The following is a 25440-nucleotide window of genomic DNA, read 5'->3' on the forward strand; positions in this document are numbered from 1 at the left end:
AGCTGCATCCCAACACTGAGCTCTTTGCAGGGGCCCAGAGGGGCTGCTGGGCACTGAACCAGCTGTGGGCCGGACACTGGGGTGTGTTCCCAAGATGACGCAGCAGCAAAGACAACAAAACAGCTCGGTTTGATCCACACAACTATTTCTTTTTTTAATTATTAACTTGTGCCTTACAATAGAAGAGGAAAGAGTGCGAGCAAACAATTTGCTGGTTCCAGGAACTACTCTGGCAGCACCGCAAGGGCAGCGAGGTCTGATGATGATAACCCTGCCAGGGCACTGACACACAACACACGGAGTCTCCTGCTCTTGCAAAAGCGATTGCTGGCAATTTAAGGCATTGAAGGAAACCTATAGTTGTTAAATCCTATATCAAATTTGGCACAGATTGGAACAGTTAGAGCAGAGACAAGGATGCTTTGCAGGCTGGTGTTCAGGAGTCCTTCAGCTTCCCAGTGCTGACTGGGGCACGATGCTAATCTGGGCACAGGTTTTTCACATGAAGACTGTGCAGCCAAACAAGGGGCCCTCAGACCCTCATATTTGGGAGACAGTGATACCACATGAGGTACTGCACCCCAGCATGATGGTGCCTTCACCTCAAATGTAGCAGTTCCTGCCCTGTGCCTGCTGCTTATAAACCCTATGTGCCTGGCTTGACTAGTGCTGTCAGAAATCAAGACTGGTCAGTACAAAGAAAAATTAACATTCCTTAGAGTTCAAAACTATACGTGGCTGAGATCAGATGTCAGGTGTGGTTACAGTCCAGTTATGGCTATTTCTGTGCTTCTAGGGTTAAAAGTGGATGGCTACAATTCGAGGAGTGGGGAAAAGTTTAGCTGTACATGGATTTGGATAGTAGATGAAGGTATGTAGCCTTGAAACTAGTTACAGTAAACAAGTTGAGTTGTTTCCCTCCCCTCCCCAGAGAGCTGGCTCAGCAGAATTCCCAGCTGGCTGCCCCTCGCCCGCCCGCCGCAGGAGGAGAGGGAGCGTGCTGCGCATCCATGTGCCACCACCACAATGACCAACATGCATCTCTAGCTACCTGTCCTGTGTGCCCCCACCCCATTTAAAAGGGAGCAATGTGCCAAGCTCGGCCTCTGTGTGGCAGGACCCGCAAGGAAGCCATCCCTGGGTCGGTGTCCCCAGGGGAGGTTACGTGTTTTTAAGGGAGGCTTCCTGCGAGCCCAGTGCAGCTTTGTGCCCAGAGGAGCAATTTCAAGGCCGAGTGGAGACTGTTCCCCCTCAAATGCTTGTGAACAGGGTCCTGATGGTTACATCTTTGCATTTGCAAGGATTCCTCCATGCAGGTTTAACCTCCCTCTTTTCTTGACAGAGGTTATGGTTCCTTCAATCACCTCAGCCCTGCTGGATGATATTTTAGAGGTCACTTTAATAACCTCTCCTTGCTCCTCCTCTTTGAAGGACAGAGTAGAGGAACTAAAGCTCCTTGGCTGGAAGGAGTAAGTAGGGCTGGGGAGGGAATTGAGTGATGGAAGGCCACCGCTTCCCATGTTGAAGAGGGTCTCCTCTCCCTCCAGCAGCTTCCTGCAAGCACATCACAAGGGAAGAGGTTAGTATGGGGATGTGAAACATCTGCAAAACTTGAGAGCAAGTTGTGCCCTGCAGGCAGGTCCAGGTCATCACCACAGGTTACACTGCACAATGAAACTGATTCAAAATCGTATTTTGGTCAACCATTTCTGGAGGACTTACAATATGGGGTACATGACAGCAACTTTTCCCTTCTTTCCTCTCCAGAAACATGAGGAAAATACCCAAAGCACAGTCTTTTACATCTACTTTTAACTTTGCAAGAGAGACGAGTTTCCAACCCCAACTGTCCCCATTAAAAAACACTGCTTCTGGGATGGCTGAGGGATGTGATTCACAGCTGCTAGATCAAGGCAGGACATGGAGCCATGCCTGCTCCCCAGGCAGGAGTATGGCAGATCCAGGTGAGGGAGATGAACAACATGCTTGTGGTGCTCCTTGAGTGTGTACCCAAGTATTTTTTGGGCCCTTGAAAATACCCCAGCCTAGTGGGGTCAGGGGATTGGGTTTGGAAAAAGTCCAGGTAGAGCAGGAATAGAGCAGCCTTACCTGTAGGCAGCTATCTCAATATCAAGGGCCATCTTGACGTTGAGCAGGTCTTGGTACTCCCTCAAGTGCCGAGCCATCTCATTTTTGGTGTTTCGCAGGTCATCCTCCAGCTGTCCAATGGTGTCCTGCGAAGGCAAGGGTGCTCAGCCCTGTTTTGGAACAGGGGCTTCTCCCACAGTCCCACTCTGCTTTGCCCATTATAAAGATAGGGAAGTTGCAATGGGCAATTGTTCCCTGAAGGCACATCCCGCTAGGAGCTTGGGACCATGAAATGTCATGATAGCAGGGATGAAGAAGCAGGCAGAGCACCAGGCATGGCTTGTGAGCGTGTGAGTGTGGGGAGGCTTTAGCAGTTTCCCATCTGCAGCAGCAGGATCTGTGAGATCTGTGACATGGGCAAACAGTGCATGGTAGTGGGACCCCCAGTCCTGCAGGGGAGAAGGCAGGCTTCTACAGAGGGAAGTTTTGGGCTTAAACATCATCAAAGTAGAGACAGTGGCTCAACAAAGTGAAAGCACCCTGCACTGCAGCAGGAGAGAAGAAAGGCTGCAGTCTGCATCTGTAGGGCTTAAGAAGAGTTGGGACATGCTTCCAGGAGGTGGAAGGAGAGGTGCTGCTTCCAGGGGTCCCCTCCAGGTGGGGAAGTCTGTCACCTTCCTGGGAAAATGCCTCAGAGCCCTGGAGTAGGGGATTCTGAATGCAGGGATCTGGGGAGGTTACAGAGACAGAGGACTGCCCTGCAAGAGCCAGGGTGCTCAGCTGGACAACAGTGTCCTTCTAGCATCCTTCCTGTCAGCCTTGCCCTGCCTTTTGTCCCTTATAACCAGTTCTACCTGTCATGTGGAGGACTCTAAGGCCAGAACTCCTGCTAACAAAGGAGACTAATCTTCTATTTTTTTTTTTCTCAGAAAACAAGCAGTCTGCATTTTTCCCACATGCATCTAGGTATCTAAGCAGCAGCTTGAAAGCAGTGAAACCTTCTCCCACAGGGCTCTTCCCAATCAGGTTTCCTGCTGCCAGCTGCCCCACTGTGCCACCAGAGGAGCGTGATTTGGAACAGGAATGAGTCAGCAGTTTGCACTTAAGCCACGATGTATCCCTTCCTACAGATCCCTGCAATGGTCACTCTCCTGCACCCCCTCCTAGAGTCAGGCCTTTGCAATTGCATTTTGCAGTCCCAGCAAACGATCTTTGTTCTGCCATATCATCCTCATCTTGTCCCCTTCCCATTCCTATTATGTCCTCAACTTCCTCTCCTCTCTAACCTTCCTCATGGACAGTGCAGAGGCAGTCATGGCATGTGGAGCTGCCCGAGGAGCAGGGAGCTGTGCTGACCCTGATGCAGTGGACCTCGTTTGAGCAGAGCCCCTCAGAGTAGCAGCTCATCCTGAATGCAGCAAAGAGCACGTCACAGTCAGATTAGCTGGGCACACCCAGCCTTGCAGGATATTTAGGAGTTGTCCTTGTGGTCTCTGCTTTGACCTGTGCTACCCTGACCATTTTCCACAGTAAAAGATCTGCAAGAAGCTGTGCCTCTGAGGGCATCACTGGGACATCAACTGAAAAGCCTCCAGGACATGCATGGCTGCTGCTGCACAGATTAAAGCCTCTGCTTCGATGCAGACAGATTGCTGCTGCACCAAGCCAGCACAGGAAGGAATGACTTGAGGTGATCCCCAGCCTGGGACAGCTCCACTCTTGCTGCTGTGACTCTTTGTGCCTCCAGCCCTCTTCCCTCTGCCTGTTGTCTGCATGAACAAAAAGCTCTTTCAAAACTGGTTGTCCTTGTTCCTGGTCTGCACCTCTTCCACACCCGAGCTCTACCAGCTGGTAGAATAAAAACACCCTCCTCACACCACTGCAAACCTGTCTCCTACCAAAAAGCTCTTGCATGTCAGTTCAGATTTGACTGGGCAGCCCACAATTATAAAGACATGCCCCTGCTTTAGCAGAAGGCTTTTAAAAGTTCAGACAATAGAAATATTCTCTAAAACACACTTCCAAACTTTTCCACTGTCTGCAACCAGGGAAATTACTTAACTGCTACACATGCACATTGCTCAAAAGACTTTTAAGTATTGCTACACATAAAACAGATCCTGAGTGTCATATAGGAAAGCACTGCCATGCAGTCACTAAAGCAATTTCAATTATGGTGCTGTTTAATCCAGTTGCTTAATTTTTTTTGCCCAGCTGATAGGTTGCTCCCAGGACCCCTCTTTCTCATGTCATCAAGTGTATTTATGATTACTATGTATAATTTTTTCACTATAGATAATATATTGCCTATTTCCACAAAAATTGTTGAAGACCACCTCAACTATTCAGGAAGCTTGCAAGCAGCTTGGAATTCACGAATTCTAGAGTGCCTGGCAAAATTTGGCCTTGGAAATGACAAGGCATCACTTGGGGCCTCCAGCTGTGATTAAAGGCAGTTGTTTCAGTATTTAGAAGGAAACAGTTTAATTTAGAAACCACAGTTCATTTAACAGCCAAAGAACAATCTCATGATTCATTTTATTATAAATCATGAACATTCCCTTGCAGCAAGAAAACGTGGTAATGGAATGAGAGATATGGAGCACTCGGTGTCTACTTTACATGAGTCTTTCCACAGACATAAAGATGCTGGGATCTGTCTGCAAGTCCAGATTTAACCTTTGCAGAGCTCCAATTTCTGGAGTGCAGGTGCCAAGAGCCAAGCCACAGGGCAAAGGGCCAAGCCTGGGCAGACAGCTTCGAGGAATTGCCCACAACGATGTGTAGGCAATTTTGGACCTGATCCTTAAGGGACAGGGCAGGGACAGATCGATGCCCCAAAAAGTGCTGCCATGTGCAGGGATGTCCCCTGCAGGAAGAGTGTTGGAGCGGGTGTCCTGGCCTGCTTCCCCAAAATCTGCCCTGTGGGTTTTTGCCTCTGAATAAAGGATGAAGGTGACAGGCAATGCAGTGGTGGGGCAGAATCCGTGTGCAGGGCAGAGAGGCACAATGCTGGCTGGTGGGAAGGCTGCAGGGATGCCTGGTGCTGCGCAGCGCTGCAGGGACACTGCCTGCATGGGTGGGTGCTGCGCAAGGCAAGAGGGGTGGGTGCCGCTCCGTGCTGGGGGTGTTTTGTGTAGCGAGGCACCGATCCGGACAGCGCAGGCAATGGTGCTGAGCGATACAGGCGCGGAGGGGGAACCGCATGGGGGTGTCCAGCGCTGCACAGAACTGCGGGAGGGGCCGCTGCAGGGAACAGAGCTGCGCTGGACCAGGGGAGGGAGAGTGCGGGGTCGCGGGTAGCGGTGCGGTACCGCGCCGGGTGTTTGCGTGGGATGAGATTCCCGGTGCTACACATTACAGGGAGCGGCTGCTGGGATGAAGGTGCCGACTGGTGCGGATGGCGCGGGAGGAGGATGCTCGGTGCCGCCAGTGCCCGGCGCTGCCCGGTGCCAGGGGAGGGGACAGCGACGGTTCCCGGCGTCGCCCGGCTCACCTGCAGGCCGGCGGCCTCGGCGTTGTGCCGCTCCTCCAGCTCCTGCAGCTGCCTCTCCAGGGACTGGTGAGCTCCGCGCAGGCTCTCCATCTCTACCAGGCGCGCCTGGAGCTGGCGGCGGCACTCGCCGGCCTCCCGGCGGCTGGCCCGCACGGCCTCCTGGCTGCGGGCAGCCCGCTCGTGCAGGCGGGCGCAGCGGGCGCGGTACCAGTCCTCGGCCGCCTGCAGGTTGCGGGCCGCCAGCGCCTCGTACTGAGCGCGCAGCTCCCGCAGCGCCGCGGCCAGGTCGGGGCGCGGGGCCGGCGGCGGGGCCGCGGCCGGGAGCGCGGCGCCCAGCTCGGCGAGATGCTCGGCGTGAGCGCTGCGCAGCGCCGCCAGCTCCTCCTGCAGCGCCGCCGCCCGCCGCTCCAGATCGGCGCTGGCGCGGGAGGCCGCCTCGGCCGCCTGCTGCCGGGAGCGCAGCGCCCGCTCGGCCTCGGCGCGGCTCCGCGCCTCCTCCTCGCAGCGCGCCCGCAGCCGCTGCGTCTCCTCGGCCAGGCGCGCCCGCTCCAGCGCCGCCTGCGCCCGCTCCCCGTGCGCCTCCTCCAGCCGGGCGCGCAGGGCGCGCAGCTCCCCGCCCAGCAGCTGCCCCAGTCGGCGCGGCTCGTCCGAGCGCTGCCGCAGCGCCGCCAGCTCCGCCGCCAGCGCCCGGTTCCGCTCCTCCAGCACCCGCACCCGCTCAATGTACCCGGCGAAGCGCTCGTTGAGGCCCTGCAGCTGCTCCTTCTCGCTGCCCCGCGCCCGCCGCGGGTCCGAGCCGCGCTCCCGCACCACCTCCGGCTCCGCTCCCTGGCGTGCCCATCGGCCCACCGGCATCTCGGGGCGCCGCGGGGCTTCCGCGGAGAGGTGGCGGTAGGAGGCGGCCAGCGCCGCCGGCTCCGTGCTGTAGCTCATGGCGGCGGAGGGGGACCAGCGGCGGTGCCGGCGCTTATGTACGGCGGGGCGGAGCGCGGCGCGGCGCGGCGAGGAGGGGGCGCGGGGCGGAGCGCCCCGGCGGGGAGGGGGTGCGGTGCGGGGTGCGGTGCGGTGCGGGGTGCGGGGTGCGGGGTGCGGGGTGCGGGGTGCGGTGCGGGGTGCGATGCGGTGCGGTGCGGGGTGCGGGGTGCGGTGCGGTGCGGTGCGGGGTGCGCCGCGGTGCGGGGTGCGGTGCGGGGTGCGGGGTGCGGTGCGGTGCGGTGCGGTGCGGAGTGCGCCGCGGTGCGGAGTGCGGTGCGGGGTGCGGTGCGGTGCGGGGTGCGGTGCGGGGTGCGGTGCGGGGTGCGGTGCGGGGTGCGGTGCGGGGTGCGGTGCGGTGCGGGGTGCGGGGTGCGGGGTGCGGTGCGGGGTGCGGTGCGGGGTGCGGGGTGCGGTGCGATGCGGTGCGGTGCGGGGTGCGGGGTGCGGTGCGGTGCGGTGCGGTGCGGTGCGGGGTGCGGTGCGGTGCGGGGTGCGGTGCGGGGTGCGGTGCGGGGTGCGGTGCGGGGTGCGGTGCGGGGTGCGGTGCGGTGCGGGGTGCGGGGTGCGGGGTGCGGTGCGGGGTGCGGTGCGGGGTGCGGGGTGCGGTGCGATGCGGTGCGGTGCGGGGTGCGGGGTGCGGTGCGGTGCGGTGCGGTGCGGTGCGGTGCGGGGTGCGCCGCGGTGCGGGGTGCGGTGCGGGGTGCGGTGCGGTGCGGGGTGCGGTGCGGGGTGCGGTGCGGGGTGCGGGGTGCGGGGTGCGGTGCGGGGTGCGGTGCGGGGTGCGGTGCGGGGTGCGGGGTGCGCCGCGGTGCGGAGTGCGGTGCGGGGTGCGCCGCGGTGCGGTGCGGTGCGGTGCGGTGCGGGGTGCGCCGCGGTGCGGAGTGCGGTGCGGGGTGCGGTGCGGTGCGGGGTGCGGTGCGGTGCGGGGTGCGGTGCGGGGTGCGGTGCGGGGTGCGGGGTGCGGTGCGATGCGGTGCGGGGTGCGGGGTGCGGTGCGGTGCGGTGCGGTGCGGTGCGGTGCGGGGTGCGCCGCGGTGCGGGGTGCGGTGCGGGGTGCGGTGCGGGGTGCGGTGCGGGGTGCGGTGCGGGGTGCGGTGCGGGGTGCGGGGTGCGGTGCGGGGTGCGGTGCGGGGTGCGGTGCGGGGTGCGGGGTGCGCCGCGGTGCGGAGTGCGGTGCGGGGTGCGCCGCGGTGCGGTGCGGTGCGGTGCGGTGCGGTGCGGGGTGCGCCGCGGTGCGGTGCGGTGCGGTGCGGTGCGGTGCGGTGCGGTGCGGGGTGCGCCGCGGTGCGGAGTGCGGTGCGGGGTGCGGTGCGGTGCGGGGTGCGGTGCGGTGCGGGGTGCGGTGCGGGGTGCGCCGCGGTGCGGAGTGCGGTGCGGGGTGCGGTGCGGTGCGGGGTGCGGGGTGCGGGGTGCGGTGCGGGGTGCGGTGCGGGGTGCGGTGCGGTGCGGTGCGGTGCGGGGTGCGCCGCGGTGCGGAGTGCGGTGCGGGGTGCGGTGCGGTGCGGTGCGGTGCGGTGCGGTGCGGTGCGGGGTGCGGGGTGCGGTGCGGGGTGCGGTGCGGGGTGCGGTGCGGGGTGCGGTGCGGTGCGGTGCGGTGCGGGGTGCGCCGCGGTGCGGAGTGCGGTGCGGTGCGGGGTGCGGCGCGGTGCCGTCGCGGCAGGAGGTGGCAGGAGCTGTCCGTGAGCCGCGGTGCTGAAGGGCTGTGGCCGCGGGCGGGGCACGGGGCGGGACGGACGGATAGACGGACGGAGGGATGTAGGGGGACGGACGGACAGACGGACGCAGAAGGAGCACGCAAACATACACAGGCAATGGGCGAGGTTACACACAAAGGGACAGATGGATGCACAGGCATGCGAAAAGGGTCAGGCGCGTTCACAGTAAGACACAAACGTCCACATGCTTGGAGCCAGAGAGACAAAGGGACAAGCAGCCGCTCAGAGAGACGCACAGATGCACTGGCAAGGAGAGGCAGAAAGGAAGAGACAGAAGGAAGCTGGCAGAAATGGGCACTCCCTCTCCAGGGAGTGAGTCAGGCAGGCACCCAGAGAGACAAAAGACAGACAGACACACAGGTGCACACACACATACACACACAAATCACTTGCTGGGGTATCCCCAGCTGTCCCCTCCAGTGCTCAAGAGAGACTGTGCTGTGCATCTGTGTCTGCACTGAAGGTGTCCTGGGAGGGGTGCTTCCAGCCACTCTTCTCTGATAAGGACCAGGGTGCCTATGGCTGTGTGGGATCTCAGTGGGATGGGGATGGAGGCTGTTAGGGTGCAGAGTTGGGAATATGCTTGGAGGACAGTGTCACCAGGACAAAGACTGATAATGGTCAGTCCAGATGTACCATAGGTGACACATAGGGAGGATTTTACCTTCAGTTTGCCAGGAACTGAAACACTTTAGTTTCTCTACTATCCATGCAAGCAGGCTTGGCCCTCCCATGGGCTAGGGTTTGCTGGGAGTACCCAGGGCTGCATCACTGACAGGAAGGGGGGATACATGCACACCCCACCTCCAGCCCAAGTGCACTGCCTGTACCCCAGTGCAGGACCTCCAAGAGACCAGTTAGAAGTGACTGATTTCTGGGAGCAGCAGCACAAAATATAGCTGTGAGGTGGAAAAACAACTTAATTGTGATACAAGTGTGATAAACATGGTGAAATGAGCAAATATTTGGATTCTGTCCCCTGCTGTACATCTCTATGCCACAGAGATTTGCACTGATCCTCTGCTCCTCTACTCCACTTATCCCTGTTTGTCCTCATGGGTGACCAGAGTACAGCATAAGGGAATTCCAGCAAGTAAGCAGGGAGAACAAACAAGCCAGGGCTGGCTTTGGAGAGAGTTGTGACTTCCAAAAGAGTTGTTGCTGTGGTTGAGCAATACCTCCAGTGCAGGAAGCTCAATGTGCACCTGCGGCATGAGCTGCACACTTACATTATCCAAGCAGCTCATATTTTGAAGGCAGAGCATCCCAAGCAGAGAGCCTTGGCACAGGAGGGGCTGCCAGCTGTCCTTGCCCTGGCCTGTGCTGCCTGGCTCACACAGCCAGGGCAGAAATCCTCTCCTTGGTCTGTTTTTTTCCCCAGGTGTTTCACATACTCCTCACACAAGCATATTTTACCATTTCCTCAATATCTCCTAATTTGCATTACAATATCCTAAGGCAGGCATTTACTACTGTGAGTAAATGATCCCAGAACAGAGAAGTTTCCAGCTCTGCTTAGTTATGTGTGTGACATTGTTTTGATGACTTTGTTCTAATGCTTATTACTGATGATAGAGGCCTCTGTGGTTCTCTTTGTCATGGAAAAGTGGAGTGCAGCTTACCCTGGCTTCCTCACTCATGCTGTTTTAGCACTGCCATACATCTGTACCCTAACAGCTGAGTTTGGAGTGTCAGTCTCCTCCAGCACATGATCAATATGGTAATAGAAGTGCTGGTCTTTTCCATGGGGAAAGACCCTTTGCCTCCCAATGGGTCAAGGTGTTCTGACATCGTTCTACACACCCAGAAGGAGGCTGCATGAAACATTTGAGACCTCTGCTGGTTGCTGATGTGACTGCTGGAACCGTGTGGCTGAATGAGTACAAGGGGTCAGAGTCACTAAATGGCAGTGAGCACTGCTGTCCTGCGGAACAAGGCTGTGACTCTGTGGTTAAAGAGAAGCTGAACACTGGCATGTCAGACCTGATATGAGATGGGCACAAACCGAAAGCAGGGCAGTGCCTGTGATGTGTTCAGCATCAGGAAACCTTGACACTTGAGTAACTGTTGGGACACTAGAAAACAAGCAGAAAACCAAAGTCCCATAGATAAGAATTGTACACCAATGAAACAACGATGGGTTGTATTAGAGATTAAATTACCCAGGACCTTTCCATACCTCCTAGTTACTTCAAAAATCAGGTCTTGTATGTGAGACAGCAGGAGGACTCCTTAAAGCTCTGTGATAGTCTCTGCACAGCATCTGCATGCTGACAAGGCTCATTAAATCATTTATCTCCCGAGCTGCAATCTGCCTGGGCTTGTGAGTCACAGGGAAAAGCCGTACTCTGAGCTGTGCACACACGGCAGTGGGACACACACCTCCTGGCCAGCACAGCCCGTGACACTAATGCTCTGGGGAGCTGTTTCACCACCCAGTCTCACCACAGCTGCTTCGTGAGAGGGAAATGCTTGCCAGCGGTGGGGAAAAAGCAGATCCCAGTGTCTTCCAGGAGGCTGCTACCAGATCTCCTGTGGTACAGGTAGGTCTGATCCCCTGCAGGAGGGAGAGCTTTTTGGGTCAGGGCATCAAAGTCAGGGAGAAAACATGTAAGTGGTTAACACACACACATAAGGAGGATGGATGCATTTGTTTAGTAGCACACATACAAACACAATAACAAAATAGGAAAACGGATGTGCTGGATTGCTCTGACTCAGGAGCTTGTTTCTCACAGTGGGAGTTTCATGCTTCTTTGGTATAACTTCTCTCCTTCTGTCTGTCTGCAGCTCTGGAGCTTCTCAGACAGCAGTCACATCTCTGTTTGCTGGCCCTTATCTAATCAGTGCAAGTTCACGTCCTGCATGCCATTGTGCTCTGTAATCCACAGTCTGATAACTCACTCTATGAAGAAACATCTTTTTTCATGTTTCAGAGTGGCTGCCAGCAAATTTAATTCCATGTCCCTGGCTTGTGGGACACAGTGGAAGAGCTGGGATATGGTTTCTCCCTACCCACCTCCCTGTGCAGAATTTTGCAGACCTCTGCCTTACCTCACTTCACCCCTTTCCTAGGCTGAAAGGTTTCCTAGGCTGAAATGTCTATTTTATTTTCCTGCACAGAAAAGCCATTTCACATTTTTAGTCATCCTTCAGTGGCTCTTCTGGGGTTATGTGTTGGAAAGACACACAGACAGATATTTCAGGAGGGACCCTGCCATGAGGATGTATGGAAATGACAAATACAGGTGGCTTGCTTGGAGGCCCGGTGCAGGTGCTGTGAGATGTCCCAGGGTATTGGGAAGTGCAGACTGAGCTTCCCTGGCAGGCAATGCTTCCCTGCCAGAGGCTTGGCACCAAAAATGGGCTTTCCTACAGCCAGAACTGAAAGTTCTGGTGCTGTTGGGGGATCCCCTTGGAAGGGGATGGAGCAAGCCTGACAGAGCCTGGAGAGGTACAATGGGCCAAGTGCATCCAAGTCAGCAAAACCCTACCCAGCTGTGTGTCACAGTGCCAGAGGGAGGTGGCAGAGCCTTATCACCCAGAGCAGAGTAGAGGGCAATAAGAAAAGTTGGAGTCCTTGGGGAGATAAAGGAAAGGCAGTGGGGACAGAAGAGCTGCTGCCAGATGGAGGTAGACATCCCCAGCCTCTGGCTACCACTGAGGCACAGGAAAGGAGACTGAATGAGTGTTCCAGTGGCTTGGCACAGCAGCATGAGACTGGTAGATGGATGGCTGCCATCACCCTTGTCACTGACAGGGATTAACCTGAGGTGGCCGGAATCCTAATGGATTTTCCTCCAGGGTCAGGAAAAACAGACAGAAAAAGGGAAGCTTATTTTTCTGGGGATGGTTGTTTTGCTCTGCACTTTTGGTGGTGGTGCTGACCCAGCATGGGACAACTGAGGTGATGCCACAGGGAAGTTTCTGCTCTGCACAATGATCCCCTCAGCCTGTCCAACCTATTGGCCGTGCCTGGAGATATGAGGGATGTCATCTGTGCTCACAGTAGACTGGGAGGGAACACACCTGCCTGTTGCTGTGGTCACTGTTGCCTAAGCCCTTAGCCATCACCCCCTTCCACCCCAGCTGCTTGGGGACCTCCTCACCACCCTCCTGGCAGCAGATGGGGCACACACCGACCCCAGCCTTGTCCCAGCCCATGCTGCAGACACGCTCCCCAAAGTATTAATGATTAATCACATAATTTTAACCAAAGCTCTGGCTCTCTCAGCCATTGTGGAGCTTAAAAAGAAATGAGCATTGTACAATATGGGGAGCTGATGTCAAAGTAGAGTGACTAGGTTTTTATTTGATACTGAAGCCTATGCTTCCTAAAGCTCCTGGCTTAAGGTATTGTAAGTCAATGGCAAACTAACTTGGTAAAGTAGCCTGGTAACAGACTTTGAAAAAGGGCTTCCTGTGGTACATAGCAACACTGAGGCTGGCTCAGGCAGGCCAGGGAGGTGGAGGCTTGGGGGTGCAGCCCCAGAGATTCTGTCTGGAGCGATGCCAGGCCCTGGAGGAAGCTGAGGAGGGGCTGTGTGGTTCTGTGAGTTGCCACATTGAATCACAGAATTGTTAGGGTTGGAACAGACCTCTGGAGATCATTCAGTCCAACTCTCCTGACAAGGCAGGGTCACCCGGACCATATAACACAGGGACACGTCCAGGTCGGTTTTCAGTGTCTTCAGGGAGGGAAGAAACTCCATAACCTCCCTAGGCAGCCTGTTCAGTGCCCTGCCACCCTCAGCATAAAGTTTTTTCCTCATCAGAGAAGGTCACGATCTGGAGCAGGTCTGATGAAGCTCAGGGTCCAGAGCACCTCATATGAGGAAAGCCTGTGGCCTGTTCAGCCTTGAGAAGAGGCAACTGAGACAGGACCTCATTAATATGTATAAATATCTGAAGGGAGGGTGTCAAGATGATGGATCCAGCCTCTGTTCGGTGTTGGGCAGTAGGACAAGAAGCAAAGGGCAGAAGTTAATGCACAGGAAGTTCCATCTGAGCATGAGGAAGAACTTCTGTGCGGTGTGGGTGAACACACTGGTGCAGATTGCCCAGAGAGTTTGTGGAGTCTCCCTCGCTGGAGATATTCCAGAACCATCTGGACACGATCTTGTGCCATGTGCTCAAGGATAACCCTGCTTGAGTGAGAGGTTGGACCTGACAATCCATTGTGGTCCCTTCCAACCAGTCCCATTCTGTGATTCTGTGACTCATGTTGAGACAGAACTTCTTGTGGTTTAGTTTATGGCCATTGCTGTCATCTGGTCACCGTGTCACTGGGCACCACTGAAAAAGAGCCTGGCGCCCGCCTTTGAGATATTTATATGCGTTGATGAGATCCCCTCTCAGTCTCTCTTCTCCAGACCGAACAGGCCGAGCTCCCGCAGTGTGTCCTCACAGGGGGACGCTCCCGGCTCCCCCTCATCCTGGCGGCCCCGCGGGCCCCGCTGCAGCGGCTGCCGGTGTGGCACTTTGCCGACGCTCCCTGGGCGGCGGGTGGTGCGGCGGGCCCGGGGCTCGCACACTGCCCGCGCTCCCTGCCGGCGGCCGGGCGGGGCGGGGCGGGGCGGGGCGCGGGCGGCGCCTGCGCAGTGCGGGCGGCGCGGGCGCTGCGGCAGTTGGTGCGGGGCAGTTCCACCCGAGCGCGGCGGGAGGTGAGAGCGGCCGCGGGCGCGCGCGGCGGGTGCGGGGAGCGCGCGCGGGGCGGGTGCGCGCGCGGGGCGGGTGCGCGCCGGAGACCGCCGGGGCTGGGGGGGGCGCCGCCCCCTCCCTCGGGCGCGCGCCCCGGCGAGGGGGGGTGCCGAGCCCGCGGCCGGGGCTGGGGCGGCGCGGGGAGACCCTGGGGGCAGCGCCCGCCGCTGCCCTGCCCGGCCCTGCCCCGGCCGCCGCCGCTGTCCCGTCCCGCCCCAGGCAGGGCAGCCCCCCGCCGTGCCTCAGCCCTCCCGAGCTGCCCCCGGCCGGGGCAGCGCGGCGATTCCGTGCTCGCTCCGCCGCCCGAGCCCCCGGCACGGTGTGTGAGAGAGCAGGGCCGGGGCCGGCACCCGGTGCCTCCGTTTCCGCTTTCCTTCCGCCCCACGTGGACCGGAGGGTCCCGGCGGCGCCTTCCCGCCCGCGGGTCCCCCCGGGGCGGCCGCCGCCCGGCCGGGAGAGGCGGCGAGCGGCGGTGCCGCGTCCCGGGGCGCGGAGGGAGCAGCGCGGTCCCGGGCAGCCTTGGGTCGGGGCGAGGGTTCGCTGTCACCCGTCCCGCTCCGTTCCGTTTGAGTTGCTCCTGGCAGCCCGGCTGTATCAGGCTGGAGCTGATAACCCAAAGCCAGGAGCGAGGCACCGAGTAAATAAATAAATAAATAAATAAAACAAACCAGTGCAAGATTGCTTTCCTCGCATTTTGCTTACTCTTTTTTTTTTTTTTTTTTTTCCCTTAAATCCTTCCTTGCGTGCCAAAAATACTGTTGCAAAATGTATGATGGAAAGAAACCTACACTGGTTCTCTGATAGAGCAGATGACTTAATACGACAGTACTGCTTCTTGTTGCACAGGCAGTTTTGAAAATTCCTGGAACCGCTGAGATTATGAAACGCTCAAGTTTATTCCCTTGCTAGTGTATCTAAAGGTTGCCAAGCTGGATGCTAGGGCTCCTCCTTGGCGTGGTCTTGAGAACATTCCTCCCAAGCCATAATCACTCATGTTCTAAAATATTTTTTTTAGCTCTAATTTATTTTATAGTAAAATTTATTGCTTGAGCATCAAAGATCGCAAAATGCTCTCTAAGTAGTCACTTACAAACGTCTCCCTGTCAGTTTAGAGTAACATCGCCACCGACAGAAATGTGTTGATCCAAATACCCATTTATCACTAGTGATTGAACTGAAAATATGAAGACTTTAGGTCCTTCCAGGTGCTGCATGGTTTCACTGAAAACTAGAAACAAAATGCAAAACTGCATTTTGATCTTTGGTTCAAGTGCTGAATTTGTAGTTCCAGCACTGAGCAAAAACCCCAGTGTTTTACATGCAAATCAATCAGCTTAGCTCAGGAAGTCTGTCACTGTCCCTATCAGCCCATGTCAACCTAAACATTTTTTAGAGTGGAACTGCTATTTAAAATAATGTATTTCCATTAGTACAGAGTCCAAAAGATCGTTCAGGAACCTGCTGGTTTGATTAACAGCAGTTGGGGTTTGTTCAAGCATAGATGTGGTTTCATTATATAGCACAATACAACCTTTACTCTGTACAGCGTCATTCAAACTAATTGTATGGCAAATGCACCACCGAACTGCGTTTAGAATGCTCCATTGAATTAAGTACAATTGCAGAGAGAAATGGGGAGAAAAGCTGTAAGAATGGGAGAGATTTTTTCAGCTGAGGTTTGAAATTAACAGCCTGTTAGTATATTTGCACTGGTAGCAGTAGTGTTATACGATGATTCTGGGATATATGCTAGCAAAAAACAGATGCAGGCTGAAACTTTCCCAGGCAAATTTCCAGTTTGTAGGCAATTTTTAATCATCATAACGATGATGATAATAATATCCCCCTAGAACTATCACTCCTTGTCATGTTTGATTCCTAATATAACTTGAAGAGAAAGCTAATAGACCCTTCTTAAAATCACTAGCAATATTTATCCTAGACTTTTTTTAACTTTCAGGGGAATTTTTTTTTTTTTTTAAACAGAAAGCTTAGTGTGGTGTTTACTGATAAACATTGTGGTATTGTGCTTTTTGGACAACACTGAAAGGAGTATTTTATTTCCTTTAAAAATATACAAGAATATTATTTTTGCACTGGAAGTAGAATGGAAACAAACTCTTAGAGTACAATGTTTAAATGATACTTATTGAAAAAACAGATAGCTTTATTTAATCACATCATAACACTTACTTGTAGTTCAGCTTAATAAAATAATGCTTGTTAAAAAGTGATGGGTGGGTTGCAGCGTGGGCTGCTATCTGGGGATGGCACGGGCTGGCTGCAGAGCAGGTCTGGTGCTCCAGGACAAGCCAAGAGGGTCTTGCGGCCTGTGCATCCTGCAGGAATTGTAGATACTGACTTGTGAGGAGGTGCAGGAAGAAGGGCTGACCACAGCTCTTCCCTGAAAATCTTGAGCAAGGGACACAAGTGCAGTCATGCAGTTGCGCCCAGTGAACCCATCATTCTGCGGGAGTTTTAAATTAGGGAGTGCAGTGGGGTCTGGGTGGTTCAGTAGCATGGAATTTGCCATTGCTTGGGCACTGGTGACAATCCTACACAAAGCAGCGTTACCACGGAGAAGCTGCTTGGCCTGGGGAAAGTGGATTAATGGTCTCCAGCCAGGCTGCAGTGGAAAGTTGTCATAGGAACTGTCTGGCTGTTCCACAGGCCTGTGCCTTCGCTCCTTTAAAAGAACACCTCAGTAACTAATCACCTCGGGATAAGAAACACGTGTCATCCAGTGTAAAGCCATGGCGAGAGCAGGGCACTCCAGATCTACCAAGGGAAACTGAGGGCAGTGCTGTACCCAGCAGGGCACAGATGTGCCTTGGGATGAGCTGGCAGCGCCTGCTCCGCACCAGGTCCCTGCCTGGGGGTGGCTCACAAACACTGGGTGTCCTGATATGAAACAGCTGTGGCTTCTTTAGCAGTGAGAATAATAGGAGAGAAAACTGAACAGAATGTGCCTGGGAGGCGAAGCCTTGCCTGGCTCTTTGGGATATATTTGGGAATGTATTTGGGAATGAGATGTTTCCAAGTTAGTGCATGGGAATTCCTCCCTTATTGTCTGTACTGCATCTACTCTTAAAATTTTATTTATTTAGTGTCAGCAGTACAAATATAATTTCAATTGTTATTTGAAATGGCCACAGTCTGAGTCTTCAAGAGCTGGCTATTCTGTGCTGAATTATATTCTTTATGAGTATCTTTGAAGAACCCATTGATCCAAATATTTCCTATTTTAAAATGTCTGGTTTGTGCTATTAAAGAAATTACTATGTCTCATGATTATGATGCTTGTAGCAATGAACTGTATTTTGTTTTTTAATCATTATAACTTACTAACTGGAATGGTTCCTAAAACTTGGGACTGTGCACTCTACACATAGATCACATGCATAACATGAATCTGCTTCTTTAACACAACTGCAGAGAGAATCCAGCATATACAATAAATAGAACTTTATGTATGGTAAACAGACCTTAAGTAACATCTGGGAAAAATTGCATCAATCTTTAAGGTAGCCACTGTAAGCAGCTGATAATCTAAACCTGCCTACATAAATGTAGTTACTAAGTCTCATGTGTTTGCAGGGCTAAAAAGATGCTGGAGAGACCTGCCTGTATGAAGCTGTATTAGGAGAAACACATTTTATATACGGCAGTATGAGATTGAGGAGGGAGCCTGAGTAATTCAGCCTCAAAAACCCACGGCAGTCTGTGTTGAATCTTCACTATTACCTGAATCTGTAACAGTGTGTGCACCATACTATAAAGCCAAAAGCAGATTTACTCTTATTTCCTGGACAGTTGGGTCCCCAGACATAGGAGCAGTGAGTGGCTGTGTGCCAGAACTCTCAGTCCTGTCACTTTTTCAAGTCTGGTACAGCATGGTAGAGGTTAAACTTGTGGCTTGCTGGTGACCTTAACTTATCATCCTCTGGGCATGAATACCTGCTGTGGGATTTACCAGCACAGTCAGCCCTTTTTTGGTGGTTTCACTAGAGACACCGTCCTGATTAAACCGGGGAGGTTGGAGACCTCACTGTGATCATCTACATGCTTCTCGTAATAACCAAGGAGGAAAACAAGTGGGTTCTTACCCTGTGCATCATACCAGCAAAAAGTGATTTAGGTTCTGCATAGGTGTGAGCCCATCAGATGTGGAGAGCAGGAGCCACAGTAATGAGACACCTGTAGAAATGATGCTGGGACTGAAACCTGTTAGTTTCTGTTTTGAAACTGAAAAACGTGTGGGCAGAGCTTCTCTGGGCGGATGGAAGAAGAAGGAGAGGTCCAAGGAGATGTGATTCTTCTGAGATTGGAAGGTGGCTCCAAAGTGAAGTTAGTCGAAACAGATGTGAGGAGCAATGTACTCTAGTGCAGCTTGTGTTGTACCCGGCCTGTAAAGAAGGTGGCTGTGGTCGCTGTAACTGCCATTCTGGCGCTTTTCACCACAAGTGATTTATTTGAAAACAAAAGCTCCTTAAAGTAATTATGTGGTCCAAACTTAGCTTAATTTAGCTATAAAGTGTTCACAGCTCCTAGCTGTGTTTCAGATATTTTCAAAGACTTGCTATTTTGCTTATGTGCTTACTGCAAGATTAACGTTGAGCCTTGTTTGGCACAGTTGGTTCAGAGGAAGGGGTAAAACACAGACTTCCTGTACGTATTTCTGCAGGAGGCTCTGAAGTAGAGTGGTTTTCCACTGTGTATTTACGGGCAGGCCTTTGGATTAGCTGGCTTTGACCCAGGCCTTGCAGTTTTCCCTGTTAATTTTGGCATAATAGATAAAACTCTTAAGATACATTCTTGCTAGATTTTCAGGAAGCAACTTCTCACTGAACCTTCCAGGAAGGTATACTTCCCCAAAATATTTTCCAGCTGGGGTGGTCCAGTTTTGGCAGTTGTGGTGGCCAGATCTGGATTGTGAGACCTTCTGGATGGGTTGTCCCTCTCTTGTGTGAGCTGCTGCCTTTTCCCTGGCAGCAGCTGCTGCCTGCACTGCTGTGGTAGGAACAGCTGCATCCCAGCTGTGTCCATTGGGTTCAGGAGGAAGCATTTACTTGTTCAGGCAGTGTTTGCTGCTGAAATCAGTATTCCTTCTCTCCTCTGGAGAATGTTAGCTGTGGATGGGAATCAGCTCATACTTCACTGCTTGGACTGGACTCCTCTTGGCATTTGCATCAAATGCAGTGTGTCTGGCCATGGTGTATATAACGAGAGAAACTTTGTAGTCAGTTTGTAAAGTAACCTGGAAAGGAAGGTAAATTCAAAAGAATGAAGATGGTTTATCATAAAGCACCCAGAGTTCTCTAGACTAGCTAGTAAATCTGCTGGGGTTTGGGTTGATTCAGTTGGTGGTGAGTTACATATAGGCATGCACAGTGAATAATTAGGAACATGAGGTCAGAGAAGAGCATGTGAATATTCCGCTCTCAGAAACCCAAAAGAGGTCCTGAGGTTTATGCCAGAGCTTTGTAATCATAACACGGCAATTACCAATAATAACATCTAAGAATAAGTGCTAGCAAAGGGCAGGCAGCATAGGTAATTTTGGAAGTCAGTAAATAGAACAGTTGCAATCAAAAATAAATAATCTTTTAATGCTAATTTTGTTTGCTTTCTCTGTCTCCAAGGTGTCTTTTTCCGCCCCCCCCCCCCCCAAAGGAATAGCTAAACATGTTGGCAAAGATATTTCAAATGTTTCTCTCTGATCTTTTTGGATGTTACAAAGTAATTCCATTTCAAGACTATGTAAAGATATATGTGGCCTTTGAAGTCACAGGAAAGGTCTGTAAAATTTGGTCCCAAGTGTCTTGCTTAAATCATGTCCTTTCTGACACCCTATGCAGCATTCCCTGAAAGCTTTTAAGACCAGATGCTCATAATAGCTGCATAATAGTTTCTTTTTCATTGCTTGTTCAGTTCCACTTTTATAGTGTTACTCTCAGTGTGTTCTTTTAGGTCAGGATGAGTTCATTCCCTAAAGAAAAAAACCTGATCAGTTGACCATAAATTGCAAGTGTTCTGAGCATTGGTTAACTTGACACTGACCCTGGGAATTGCTTTTTCAGTTCCTGTAGCTTTCTCATCATTGAATACCAGTGGCTGAGTGAAGCTGGAAAGAAGAATTTAGCATGGAAGCAAGACAGACTGGTAAATCATCTGTTAGTTCTGCTGTTTGGAAACTGAGGCAGGAGTCAAATTTCATTTTCCACTTCGTGCTGCAGGTATCAGTCGGTGCATCAGTGATGTTTAAGGGCAGGTCAGCAAGACAGCCTGTCTTGAGTCTTTCAGTGTTTGAGGATGCTGCATTTCCCCATTGCTTACCCTTGTTAAAAAATAAAAAAAGGAATATAAAGCATAGCCTAAAGGAAAATACACACATGTGAACCAGAATGTCTTTCTGAAGGATGAAGTGCTCAGCAGACCACTGTATTCCACCTGTAATTAAAAGCAAGACTTCAGCAGACAGGGCTGGGTAGGTCTCTGCTAGGGAAAAAGGATAAAAATGAGTTATGTTAGGTTTTGCCTAAAGCTGTAAGTGGCTCAGGTAAGCAGAGACAAACCCCATATGCTCTATCTGAAAATGCTTGTTCTTCCCAAAAATGACTGTATTCCCAAAAGTAACTGGTATACCAAATGATCTTCTGCTAAATCCCTTAATTATGTGAATTTAGCCTCTAGAAGGCATTAGTTTTTGTGTACCCTTAACCACTTGGTGACTGCAGACATCCTGAGCAGAATGTGTCTAGCACATGTTCTCTTGTTTATTAGAATTGTCCTTATAGTGGTATTGAAATAGAATGATTTTATAGAGAGTAAGTATGTTAAAAATGACATTCCTGGAATGATCAGCAGATGTGTGCGATAATTTATGAGCAAATTTATACAAATTGGAAAGAGTTTTACTTGCTGTGGTCTGATGTGGAGTGTTCATCCATAGCCTTCAATAATTTGGGGACTTCTTCATGTCTGATAAAAATAACGCTGTAGCCTTTCTAAGAGTTAGTTAAAAACATATTTGCAATCTAACCTTTCCTTTTTTTTTTTTTTTTTTTTTTCCATGTGATAAGAGATTAGGTAGGTTCTTAACCTCTTGTTTTACATGTGTTTTAACTTCTCTTTCAATATTGCACTGGCAGTTTTATGAGCCAAGGCCAAAATACTCTGCTTGCTAAACTTGAGCAATCAGGAGGGAACAGATGATGAAAAACTAACAGTGTTTTACTCATCTACCACTCATTTTTCTTCACAGACATGTAGAGAGTAGATATTAACAAAGACAGTAATAAAACGCACTGTGAGGCCTCATAAATCAATGTGTGCTGGTGGGGTCAGGAACAAATATTGGAAAGGTTAGAACATGTACAGAGCTGTGTTCCCATGTTGTGACCTCAAAGCAAGGCTGGGAGATTTTCATTTGCTGATTTGAAAGCAATTAGGAGGAGGCATTTCTGTGGCTGCCCAGGAGGCTTGGTGCTGGCTGGGCGTGTGGTCAGCTCTTCTTTTTTGTGGCTCCAGTAGGTCAGGTAACACACTGAAAAAGAAGTCCTGGGAGAATCAGGGCTTTCATATTGCTCTGCTGGGGACAGATGTTTTTAAAGGTGTCTCAGAACCGAGGAGATCCAAGCTGTTTGCTCATCTGCAGCAGGACAAGACTGCGCTGTTGAATGCACCTGCAAGTCTACATCTCCCTGAAGACACAAGTCCTTGAGGCTCCCTGAAGAGAGAGGTCCCGGCCAGAGGGAAGGTTCAGTGTTGGGAACTCTCAGCTCAGGTCTTGGTATAACAGGATGTGCTGATGATGCCTTCTTAGTTGTTTGTTAATGCTCTCTCACCCTTCAGGCTGGCAGGTTTCTTCCAGTTTGCAGCTGATGAAGTAGATCTGTCACTTCATCATGTTGCTTCTGAGAACTGCTTATGCTGAGACAAATGCAGAGACAACACTCTGTGTCCTCCTCTGCTCCTGCCAGGGAACAGTCTCCTGTGTCAGCAGGATTGATTTAATGTTAAAACCTAGGGAAATGAATGGCCTATGGAAAGGTGACTGTTTCCCCAAATTAACTTAGTGGTTAGTGTTTTGTTTGCACAGATAGTAAGAAGTTTCCAAAGAAAAGAAGTAGATTCAGTTGGGAAACGGTTTAATGTAGGTCTTTGGAATCACTTGATAAAGCTGAGTCAGTTAGGTTATCAAAGAGAAGCCAGAAACCTAGCAAGAGCTCAGTCATTATAAATGTTCAGTTATTTTACTGATGAATTTAGTCACATAGGATGCCTAACAAAAGCTGTACAAATTAGAAGTCTTTTGGAAGAGGTTGCATATACTGGGAAGAAACTATTCATAAAATTAATTTACTTGTAGAGTTTCCTGTAGTGATGCCTTGGTACTGCACATCTGTCAAGATTAAATGAGATTTGGGAGCTGATAACATCTAGGTGGGGACAGTATTGTGCCCTTAGGATAGATTTGTAATTTCATTTGTAATCAGGCAGACTATAATTACTATCTTTTCCTCTGATTAAAAAAACAGGTCAGAAAAGTAATGAATTGTTCTTCTTTTGGTGGGGGTGGGTGGGTGAGGAAGAACTTCACACAGTAAGAGTGCTTCAAAACACGTACAGTCTTCATGTTCCCCGATTTTCCATCTTTGTGCTTGCTCTGTTGGTAGGTCTGTGGTTTGTTTCCCGTTGGCAGGGAGCTGCTGCCTGCTGAGAGCAGAGTGCAGGGTAGGTTTTGGGTATGTGTGTATGTCTGTATTAGGCTACTATGTGTCTGGAGCGCTATATGTTAGGATAGCAGAGAATCAGGGTCCTCCTTAAATTATGTCTGTATTTATTTTCACTGTGCCCTTTACAGTTGAGAAGTTTCATTATTTTGGTTTGGGTTTTGTGAACAAATAGCAAGTTGAAAATTGGCTGAGTTTTGTGTATGAAGTCCCTGGCTTTGCTGGGTAATATTCTATGTCTGGCATAATTCCACAGTCATCTGGTTTTTTGAAAGATGGGTTTATTTGTCAAAGATCTATCTTTTGTTGTTGGGTAAGTTTGCAAAAAGAAGAGAGACCAGATAAGTATATAAGCATTTGGTCAGCTTTTTCCTTAAAGAAGCTGGGAGGAGAAAGGAATGAGATGGAAAAGAAAACTTTTAGCAGGGAAAGAAAGTTCTCACTTTTCACAGAGCAGTTCTCAGAATTATTGGATTGTTTTCAGCTGTTGATCTCAGTGTTTATTTTCAATCCCCTTTTTTAATGAAGGAGGAGCCAGTGTTCCCCAGTTCTTTACTCAGCAGCATATCCCTTGGCGAGTGTTGTGTCTAGAGCCCTGGGACTCAGGCTGAGCAGCCAGTTGGCTCTGCTCACTGGGGCTGAGGAGGGAATGCTTTCTGTCGAGGCTGGAGGGAGATGTCAGTTCATATTTCCAGCCTGCAGAGATGGTTCAGATGCTGATTCTGCTGTCACATCTGTTTGTGTAGCCCATAAATGTGTACAGAGGGCCCATCCTGCATGGAAGAGGGTTCAAGTGTCTCTAAAAAAATCATCCTTCTTCTTCTTTTTAAAGACCAGGAAAAAGCTAGAATGATGTTTCAGTATCTTTGCTTTTCCCATAAAATTTTAATGAAGCAGGGATGTGATCTTTAGAGACAAGGTTTTTTTTACCAGTAAGCTCAGTCAGTAAGGAAAGACAATAAAAATGTCCTCCCTCAGCCTTGTGCTCAGAAGATGAAGTGAACTTTTGGCTGTTTGCATTACCCAAGGTGTCCTGGTTGCATGCTCTCAGAATGACTGTGCCACTGAACCCAGCTGTGCATCTCAAGTACTTTGTCAGTTTGCTACCATGCTTTCTGGAAAGGCCTGTTATGTCTGTGTTTGCTTCCCGAAACACAGTGGAATCTAATGAAAAGCATCATTGTTTTGAAACGCTCCCATCTGCTGCCAAAAGAGCTACTGTTGTATAATCCTTAATAGCAGGTTAGAGTGGCAGCTACTCCTCGGTTTGAAATTGGTATGTGGCAGGATGGCTTCCCAGTTCTCTCTCTGGGGACGACATGTCTCATCTTGTCCTTCCCTTTGGGAGCTGTGACTCACACGGTGTTCAGCTGTCCTGAGCTGGGAACAGACCCTTGAACAGGCTGAACATCAGTGGTGCTGCTTAGGGGTGACAAGGGAAGAAGGGAAGAGAAGCCTGCAGTTTCCTTTGAGAATGGGGAGCAAAGACTCTGCTGAATACCAGAAATTACATTTGTCTATTTTTGCCAGCACATTGTTCTGATGAAAAAAAAAAAAAAAAAAAGCCGGAATAAAAAAATTCATCTTGACTTCCCTTTCTGATTTGCAGAACTCAGTGTGTGTACTTCCATGCTGACATCTCTGCCTTTTGTAATCTATGTTAACCTACAGCTTGGCTAGCACACTGTCAGGCTTCATCTGTGCAGCAAAGATAGTATTTTCAGGTATCATTCAAACATTGAATTCCTGTTGTGGTGGAATATATGTGGTATATTTACTTTAGCTGAAAAATTGGGCAGTAAACTTTGGCATCAAAGTTTTTTCAGCTAAAGTAAATATATGGGATGTCGGATAAATATTTTAAATATACTAGAAATAATTTCTGTTGGGTGAGCTCTATTACAGCAAAGGGATCAAATTCATCTCTAGTTTTTAATCTTCCAAGACTCTGGGCAGCTAGAGCAAAAGGCAGTGAAAACATCTTCATAGCCAGGTCCATGCTTGCCTTTGGCAGGTGCTCAGTTGGACAGCAGTTTGGGAACCTCCGTGGCAGAGGTTGCTGTAGGCTGCTGAAGGCCTTTTCCCAAGGAAAAGAATTTCCCAGGGCCATCAGGGTGCATGGTTTATATTGGTGTTGGCTCAGAAGAGCATTGTTTTTTCTGCTGAGGCATTGGGGTGTAAGGTGAGGAGTCTCCTGAGGCATGATGCTCTGTTTGACTGACCTGCTGTATAGCTCAGACCGTTGGACTTTCCTGCATTAATTCTTGATTCTGTGAAAAAAGAAGCTGATTGAAACTCCCAGACACTTCATTTAGAGCCCTCTTATGATGGAAAAAGTATTTCAGAAATTTGTTGTTTCATAGCTAACTCTCCTCTCTGTTAATATCTTTGTGTTGGTTGATTTATTTAACTTCCAGTTACGGGGTCTTGTTCTGTCATTGCTAGACTGAGAGCCCTCCACAGTCAGGCTGCTTGCCTGTGTGCAAATGCTTCTAGACCATTTTCAAATCACCTGCAGAGCTACTCTCTGTGCACTGTCAGCCTTGCATTCCAGCCTTTCTCTCAGAGCTTTATTCCTTCCTCAGTATAATCAGTGTCATTCTGAATGGGGACAGCTGGCTGAAGACAGTTTTCCAGCAGAGTTTGTGTCAGTGACAGAGACATGGAGTCCTGCTTGGTAGTCTTGTATATCCAAGGGTCATATTTGACCTGCAGCTGCAGCATTTCTTTG

General features: G+C 51.2%; 2 protein-coding genes across 10 annotated transcripts in view; one reads left to right on the plus strand and one right to left on the minus strand.

The window, feature by feature from the left end:
- Positions 1-128: 128 nt before the first annotated feature.
- On the minus strand, positions 129-6517 carry INA (internexin neuronal intermediate filament protein alpha). Its single transcript, XM_086900509.1, has 3 exons — positions 5585-6517; positions 2110-2234; positions 129-1554 (listed from the first exon to the last, which is right to left on the minus strand). Exons 1-3 carry the CDS (start codon positions 6515-6517, stop codon positions 1281-1283), a joined length of 1332 nt encoding a protein of 443 aa, XP_086756635.1. The 3' UTR covers positions 129-1280.
- The window catches only part of NT5C2 (5'-nucleotidase, cytosolic II), a 68144-nt gene continuing 48711 nt past the window's right edge, over positions 6008-25440 (plus strand). Inside the window, exons 1-2 of one of the 9 annotated variants that reach the window (XM_086900506.1) lie at positions 6200-6555; positions 10082-10817. Coding sequence is in view for 3 of the 9 variants with exons in the window: in XM_086900499.1 (XP_086756625.1) it covers positions 13616-13937 (322 nt within the window). In the remaining 6 variants the exon portion in view is untranslated. The other 8 variants (XM_086900501.1, XM_086900500.1, XM_086900503.1 and 5 more) reach the window with 8 other exon arrangements.

The sequence above is a fragment of the Cyanistes caeruleus genome, chromosome 8 (genome assembly GCF_971803275.1).
Source record: "Cyanistes caeruleus chromosome 8, bCyaCae1.hap1.1, whole genome shotgun sequence".
NCBI lineage: Eukaryota > Metazoa > Chordata > Aves > Passeriformes > Paridae > Cyanistes > Cyanistes caeruleus.